An 8,441-nucleotide genomic window follows, 5' to 3' on the forward strand; every position below is an offset into this window, starting at 1 on the left:
CCTTCCCTCCCCCCTCCCCTTTCACCACAACAGACTTACCAGCTGCAGGTATCTCTCCACGCTGCTGGCTGTGCTCTTTGCCACCAATGTGCTGTGCTGTGCTGCGGCTGCGCGCATGCACAGGCGTTTATTGGCCGCATCAGGCCGATTTCCAATATAATCAATTTTCTTTCTATCAGTGCTGATCCCATATCAGACCTATGTATGTACTAAAAACTCTGCATAAACAGGAAAGCTAAGGAGAATTTTAAGGATTGTGACCTCATGTCCCCTGTAGTACTGTATCGATATTCAGTGATTCTTATTCAGCCATGCTGTAAGGAGACTTGCAAACACTTTTGCCTAAATTAGGGCTGTAAAACATATGACCTGTGGAGCTATATGGTCTGGCTCGAGGTTTTTGAATCAGTCTGGTGTGTGGGTAGATCTGATACTGTGGGTGCTGTACTTAATCCAAGGCACTTGTCTCACGCAGTGCCCCATGAGACTGGATCTGTATTCTGGCTCTGGGGCTGGTCTGGATTGGCTTTGCTCTGGGGCTTGTGCTACATTTAACACGTGGGCTGGATCTGGTGCTGCATACAGGGCTGGCACAGGGCACGCACTACATGCTGCGCTCTGCTAGACTGGCCTTGTGCTTTGGCTACAGAGTGCATGGATGACCTAACTGATCTGGACAGGCCCCAGAGCCAGTATGCAGGACTGATCTGATGGGGAGTTACATGGAGTGCATTGGCAATACATAGGGGGTGTATGTGTACCCCCATGAGTTTGGCCATGCACCCCCTGGAATCATCAGCCATGAAACTGGAAGTGCATTTCTGGTTTCACCACTGGTGGTTCTGGGATCAGCTGCTGGGGGACTCTCCCCCCCCCGCCTCCCCATCAGCGATCTGGTGCCCTCCCCCCACAGACTTGGGAGGCACCAGTCACCCATGATGCAGTGCATACTCCATCCTGGACCCCTGGGCTGCATGCAGTGCTCACAGCACCAAGTCCAGCCCTTGTGCCTCCTGTAGTGCATGCTTCAGAGTGGGGCTGGTGCACATTGCATGTGGCATGAGAAGCATGCTGTCTGTGGCACCCCACCAGACTACAGCCTTGCATGCTGGCTCTGGGACCAGTCCAGATCTGGCCTACAGACAGGCCTGATGGGGCCAGATGAATTTGAAACCTATGGCCTAAGTCAATGTGCAGCCATGGAACCTTTGAGAAACAGTAAATGACAGGCCAAGCAATGTATTACCGAGAGTTCATGAGGTGTCCGTTCCCCTTTGCAACAGTTTCATAATTCAAATTAGCTATAAAAGAAGGATGGTGATTGGTCTTACTAGGTCTGCTGTCAGAGATGCCTAGTTTAAGTCCTCTAAACTGTTAACTTGACTCTGATTGAATCGTAATTAATGACAAATACAACTTTGAATTAACTTAGCGTAATTTATATGTGAAAAAATAGGGAATAGAGTAGGTTCCAGTTAATTTATACTATATGGTAAATTTGAAAGGTCCTTTTTCTTTTTCCTGAAAACTCTTTAAAAAGCTGATGCAAGTGCAAAATTTCTTAACAGAAACAGTTTAATGAGTTTTGACTTAGACCAATGGAATTGCTTAAGAACTGCCAGAAAATTCATTCTGTACTCAAAGAGGAGGTACTTTAAGTTTGGATACAATGCATGGTCTTTTAAATTCAGAGCAAACAAGTTGAAAATATGCTTTCACGTGCAAGCTGAAATTCAGCCTTAACTGTGGAGATGTGACTGACTGTTAATGTTAAGTATTAAGGCCTTCTCTAATGTGATGTAGTCCAGTAAACTGTAACATGCAAAAATGTCATTGTTATCATGTCAGACTTGAAACATTTTGGATTCTAAGGAATAGATTGATATTAAAAAGATAAATTTAAATTAAAAAAGTGAAAAGTTTTGAGGGAATTTGTTGCATGCTTATTTGAGGAAATGCACATATAAGCATAACATTTGGGTGGCTGAAAAGGAACATGTAAAAGGTTGTCTGGTCTATCCCACTTCAAAATGTAGAGGGCTGCTTTAGCAGTAGCTACAAAATTGATTAACAAAAATGAGTTGTTTGGAGGTTGTGAAAAAGGAAAAGGTAAATCATTGGAAATGTTGAATTACTGTATTGGAAAAAACCCTCTAAAGCTGATATCTCTGTCTGTGTAATTTTGTTGTTTGTTTTTGTTTAGTGTGGGGGGGTGGACATTTTTCTATACTAGTTTCATTATGAAAAGAAAATTTCTTGTAACCCAACATTCATAAGACAGAAGATGACGATTGAAATATGTCTCTCGTGTGGAATTATTTTCACCTCTGGAAACCTCTGCTTTCCCCAGCTGAAACTGTACCTTCAGCTTCCTTGTCGGCCTGGGGAAAAGATGACAGTCCACTAGACTTTTCTCTCTCCCTTGCTGGAGGCAAGGGGAAATTCTTACATCTTATCCTGGCAGACCAGGAATAGCAGCCTCTTTCTTTTTTTTTTTTAAATGAGCCAGTTGAAATCTGGTGTAATCATCCTGTATTCAGCTTTTAAGCTATTTTTAACAACTCTCTTCCTACGTTCTGACATGTTGTCATTGGGCATAATGCATTATTATTTGCATGTTAACTGTATGCTTAACATAGTACAAAAAGAATGAATAATCTATCCACAAAAAGTTTTACAATCCTCGGCCCAATCTCTTCTGGAAGGGATTTGCTTGCTTAATACCACCAATGTAGCAAAACCAGCAAAAGTCTCCAAATGAAGTTGTAATGGTATATACTCTCTTGTATACTTACTGTGTGTGTGTGTGTGTGTGTGTGTGTGTGTGGCAGTGCTGGTCCTTTTTAGTTGAATGTCTTCAGTATAGGCCTGCAGTAGGAAAACTTTTCAGCACCAGGTTTTCTTTTAAAAAAGGAGAGCACAGTAAATACTAATATTTAAATAAACTATGTTTATACAGCACTAAAACTACACGAATAAAAGGACCTTTGAGGCTTAAAAAAAATCTCTGCATTAGGGTTTTTTTGTGTCTTGTGCATATTCAGTACAATGGAATTTTTCATTAATTTAGTGAGAGATTTTCTATTGTTGCATATACTTCTGTATGCCTACTTTTAAAGGAGCAGAAAACAGCCCCAAAGATACAGTTTCAATGCAGATACTGAGAACAGAGTTGAAGCTAGTTGGTAAATGGCATGCTTAGTTTTGGTAAGATGGGGGAATGAGTCATATATTGCAAGGAGGTAGAACTGGAAACTGTCAACATCAATTTGCTTTGTGCTTTTTTTTCAGTGTATATATCTTACAACTTTAAGATGCTTAGAAAATTTGGGCTGTGATTCAGAAAGCACATAATCACAAGTTTCAGTCAAGGAATATGCTCAAATCTCCTTGTCTCCAAAAAGGATGTGACTTTTTAATCGGGTATCTATAGGGGGTCTACCTACGTTGCAACTGAAAAGTCCAAATTAGCGGCTGTATTGCAGTGATGGCTGCCATTTTTGTGGCCTTTTTGTGGCAGGGTCCACCATCACCGCTGATTTGGCTGAGTGGTTCCACCCCTTGGTGTTATTGACTGCACGACTGAAACTGCAGCATAGTTGCCCTGATAAGCCTGTGGAATCCATTAATGCATGCATTATTAAGTAATCTAAGCCAGGGATAGGCAAACCCTAGCACAGTTGCCAGTGTGGCACGTGAAGGCTTTTTACTTGGCGCGTGTGCCTCAGAGTGAACAGTGAGGAAGGGGCTAGGACTGCGCTGCCACAACAAGGATAGAGCCGCTCACAGCTTCCCTGCCATCTGCCCCTGGCATGCCAATGTCTTGGCAAGTTTGTGGGTGTTTTGGGCATGTTACTGACCTTGATCTGTTCAATTAAGACTCTAACACAAATATCTTATGAAATTAAAGCTATACATACCACAAATTGTAATTAATGCAATCACCATAATTTATTGTCAAAGTTGTAAAAAGGAGTTTAGCAGTACTCAGTGCTAACCATGAGAGAGGCAGTTCATGTTAGCTGTTAAACCAAGGGTGGGCAATTATTTCAGTTGGAGGGGTGCTTAATGAGTTTTGAGGAGCTGTTGAGGTCTGCAAGGGTAGCCCGGCCCCTTGACAGGTGCCCCATCTTGGGACCAGAAGTCCCATCCCTAGCCCAGTGCAGCTGTGTGCTGGCTGGGCCCTTCTGCCCATGAGGGTGGGAGCGATGCACTTGGGCTGGGCAGGATACAGTTAGTTTGTGAGTCCTTGCAAGCCGGATCCAGCCTGTGAGCTGTATTTTGCCCACCCCTGTGTTAAGTGCTAGCAGGCAGCATCCACTGACAGTTGCCACTGACATCTTCTGTCTCTGTGGGGTGAACAGTTGTCCCTACACTGAGATTACATGCTCAGTGCCACTGAGTTAGTTGGAATGCTGAGGTGGCATTTTGTAAGGGTGTACAGATGTGGAAACAGATCAGAAACAGACTCCCAAAACACAGTCACAGGCATCTGGCACTCTTTGACAGAGTTCATGTAAGCAGCTTGTTCCTTGTCATGCTCTTTCTGCTGTCCAGGGATTGACTTCAGTAGCTGAAGGTCAAGACTCAGCAAAGGCACCTGATTTGGAGTAAAAAATATGAACTAAGGAAGGAGGCAGACAGTTGTTTGAATCATGGTGGTAGTAGTGATGGGTTGTATGTGTAATACTGGTTCAACTTCACAGCTATTGCTTGAAACAGGTCCCTTCTCTGCTGGTTTTCATGGTGACAGCTTGACAGTTCTTGTGATGCTGTGTTTTCAGCCCAACTTATCAAATCCATCAGCTGTGTGCATTGTGGAACACCGCCTGCTAGCCTTCAAACCACATTAGAAGCTCTGTGAACCAAGTGGTATTTTTCGTCACAAACTTCATTTGATCTAGAATGCCTCCCTGTTCCAGGAGATAGCATAGTTTAAACTTGCAGTGTGTGCCAGGTGTGATTTCCAGCTTCTCAGACACACATTGCTGGTAATAATGCATGTTCTTGGTGTGGTAACAGACTTCTGTTGAACCACGAATTCTGCCTCGTAAGCACAGGTTCTGGTGGGAGTAACACAGTTGTTTGTGGGTACCTGCTTTGACTGGTATGAGACTGCCTGTACAGGAGCTTACAGCCTGGACAGTGCTTGGATGAAACCAGGCTATCCACATCAGGAAACTGCATATACCAGATGTCAGTTACTCAAGACAGAATTTGCACATTGCAGGTAGGGGTGTACTGATAGAGAATTTTGGGGCCGATACAGATAGCCAATTTTTAAGGGGACATATCGGCTGATACTGATCTGATTTCCAATACAACTGCATGCAGCTGGTAGGTCTGTTGTGGGGGAAGGGGAGAGGTGTGGGAAGAGGTGTGGGGTGGTGGGGGCAGATCAACGCCCCTTGTGGTGAGGGGGGGAGTGGGACTAGGGCAGGTGCTGCCCATGTGGGGCGGGGCAGGGCATGGAATGGAGCCGCCACTCATTTGGGGTGGGGGGCAGTTCTCGCTGCTGCGCGCATCCCAGGAAGGCATTGGGGGGGAGGTATATGCAATAGATTTGCATGGGGTTGGGGCAGGGCAGGCTGCAGCTGTGGTTTGGGGCTGGCACTGGGGTGGTGCTGGGCAAGCAGTGGCAGCTCTGGGAGCAGGCTATGGGGGAGGGCTGCAGCCACCCAAAAAAATTGCTGTAGTTGCTTCATAGCACCCTCCCAGCACTGCTGCCGCCCACCCCACGTAGATCTGGGGACATACGCCCCGCCACCCCACCCTACCCCACATGTCCTCCAGTGGGAGCAGCGGTGGGAGCTGCCCAATGAGCGGACGAGCCATTGAGTGAGCTGCACACAGCGGCAGGAGCCATGCCCTCTGGACAAGCCCGTGCCCCTTTCCCCCCCAGCTACATACTGCCTGCTCCAGCCCCACACCCTCCTCACTGGGGGCCTTGATCTGTCCCCCCCACACCCCTGCCCTTCCACCACAACTGACTTACAGCTGCATGCAGCTCTCCATGCTGCTGGCTGTGCTCCTCACTGCCTACATGCTGCACTGGCCATTTATCAGCCAAATTACTGGCCACATCAGGCTGATTTCTGATACAGACAATTTTCTTTATATCGGTGCTGATCTGATATCGGACAGATGTATTGGTGCACCTCTAATTGCAGGTGACATGAACTGCATTGGGCATCATTCCACAGAGCACATCAGAGAAAGCTTGCACATATACATGGCATTGTTGGACAGAAGTGCTGAGTTCTGGTAAATTCTAAGCCGTAGTTGACACTGGCCTTCACTACAGCCTGAGGCATAGTAGAAAAATTGACAGATGTGAGGTGGACCAGCTCTGTTTGAAAAACAAGCAAGTCCTGGTCTGTTCAGCTCCCAGGTACAAATAAAATGTGAAAGACATAATTATCTTGAAGGTCAGTGGCTTCATCGGCCACAACAGAGATGGATTCATACATTGCCAATGCAGACTTTGTGGATGTGGAAAGTAATCATCACTGTATGGAGATAGGGTTGGTGAAGCTTGTTCACATATGGGAAACATCCAGCATTTGACACATTTTTGTTTAGGTAGTCCCTTAACTTAGGGCAATCAATTTTCTCCAGTGGGATGTTTGCCACTGCAAAAGCCTCCACAAGGTAAAGTGTTGCTGCTCACCTTGCTAAACTGTTTTCCATGATCCTTTTAAGAAGTGAGGACATGGTTACTTGTTTCTTTTTCTGACCCCCAGCCTCTGCAACAGCGTTCTGCTTCATGGTCTCCTTGGAATCTATGAGTTGCTCTATTTTGATTTTTCCTCAACACATCCAGAGTCACGTTGCAGGTGGTACAGAACAATGTGCCTCCATCTGCGTCCATGGTCACTGCAGGATACTGCCTCGCATCATCCAGAGCTGAAATTGTATTTTGCTTTCTTGGTGGATTTCTCCTCACTATTCCCTTGCTCAATTTGCTTCTGACCTGGGCATATGTGTAGATGCTGTGCCTGGGAATAGTTTGCTGTGGAACAATTTGTGGGGCATTATGGGAAGGATGAGCATTTCTCTTACTGTTTTGATTTTTAAAGGTTAGTTTAATTAAGATGTAATCTGATTGAATGAGATTTACACATTTTGCCTAAAACAAAAATCCTTCTTTTTTTAGGGTTTTCTAAATGAGAAAAGGTATATTGGGCAACTACTGACTTGAGACCTATTTTTAGAATGTCTGAAGATGATGAAAAAGTTACTCTTCGTCGTCTTGAACCTGCCCTCCAAAAATTCATTAAAGTGGCAGTTCCAACAGATCTGGAAAGGCTGAGAAAGCACCAAATAAATATTGAAAAGGTTAGCTTTTTCAACTCTTTTAATGTCACTCTTATTAATGAAAAACTTTATGCTTTTTAAAATAAACTATTAGAGATACTGTGATTAAAGCTTGTCTGTCTACTGTTTTGATGGCAGTGTAATTTGGTGAATCTTTTCATCCGCTTGCAAAAAAGTAATACAAGATTTGTTTAGATGTACATAAAAACACACACAAAAAGCTGGTATTTTGTATAAATGTGTACTGATTTCCTGTTGCTAGTAAGGCCAAATTCTGATTTATTTTTTTTTCTTTTGACTTGGTTCTTATTGGGCAAAACTCTACTCTGCTTTAATGAAACATTTGTCCAAGTAAAATCTAGATTTGCCTCAGTGGTAGGTTATTAGCAGTTAAAATGCAAGAGCATATCCTAGTAAACTGACTGTTGCCCCTCTGTCGTGAATAAGTTTTTTGCACAAATGCTACTAGTTTTACTTGGCTTTCTGTATATAGGTTTACAAACTGGGGTGAAAGAAATATAGTATTATAAAATTGTGCCTTTAATTGAATAGAAACATGATTGATTTTTTTTTTTTTTTAATGGCATCTTTTACCTTAACATATGTTTTTTGTTTTCTGTTGTTACTATGGATATTTAATGACAAATCATCTTTCCATTTCTACAAAGTTGAATACTTCTTTGAGGCAAAAACCGTGAAGTTTAAATACTTGAGTGCTCTGGAAACCACCATCAAAAACTATGCTTTTAAAGCAAATGGACAGGAGACTTTACGTGGTATGGTTAATGCTGAAAATGGGTGAAGAAAAAGAACTGTTTGATTTGGGAATTAAGTTTTTGGGACATGATCCTGTTGATTAGAAGAACTGTAAAAAGACTGATAGAAGTATACTTCAGTGGAAGAAATTGAATGTGTGACTAGAATGCAAACAAATGTAAATCAAGGCTCTTGATCCTGACTTCATTGAGACTGACACATTCCATTGAAAATGTGTGTGCGTGTGTGGAGATGGTAGCACTGACTGTCAGAGATATTGTCCAGTTTGTCACCATTTGCTTATAAGTTTGTCAAATTTTACTTTTTCAACCAATCTGCCTGCGGCTGATTTGGGGGGGGGGGGGGGG

At 43.5% G+C, this 8,441-nt stretch overlaps 1 protein-coding gene across 2 annotated transcripts in view; it reads left to right on the forward strand.

Moving 5' to 3' along the window:
- Positions 1-8,441, forward strand: part of STX17 (syntaxin 17) — a 69,475-nt gene that overhangs the window by 6,098 nt on the left and 54,936 nt on the right. Inside the window, exon 2 of one of the 2 annotated variants that reach the window (XM_019509160.1) lies at positions 7,157-7,338. In XM_019509160.1, the coding sequence (XP_019364705.1) occupies positions 7,216-7,338 (123 nt within the window). In that variant the 5' untranslated portion in view covers positions 7,157-7,215. The remainder of the gene's footprint in view (positions 1-7,156; positions 7,339-8,441) is intronic. The other variant, XM_019509161.1, reaches the window with a different exon arrangement.

The sequence above is a fragment of the Gavialis gangeticus genome, unplaced genomic scaffold (genome assembly GCF_001723915.1).
Source record: "Gavialis gangeticus isolate Ggan-Ray unplaced genomic scaffold, GavGan_comp1, whole genome shotgun sequence".
In the NCBI taxonomy this organism is placed as follows: Eukaryota; Metazoa; Chordata; order Crocodylia; family Gavialidae; genus Gavialis; species Gavialis gangeticus.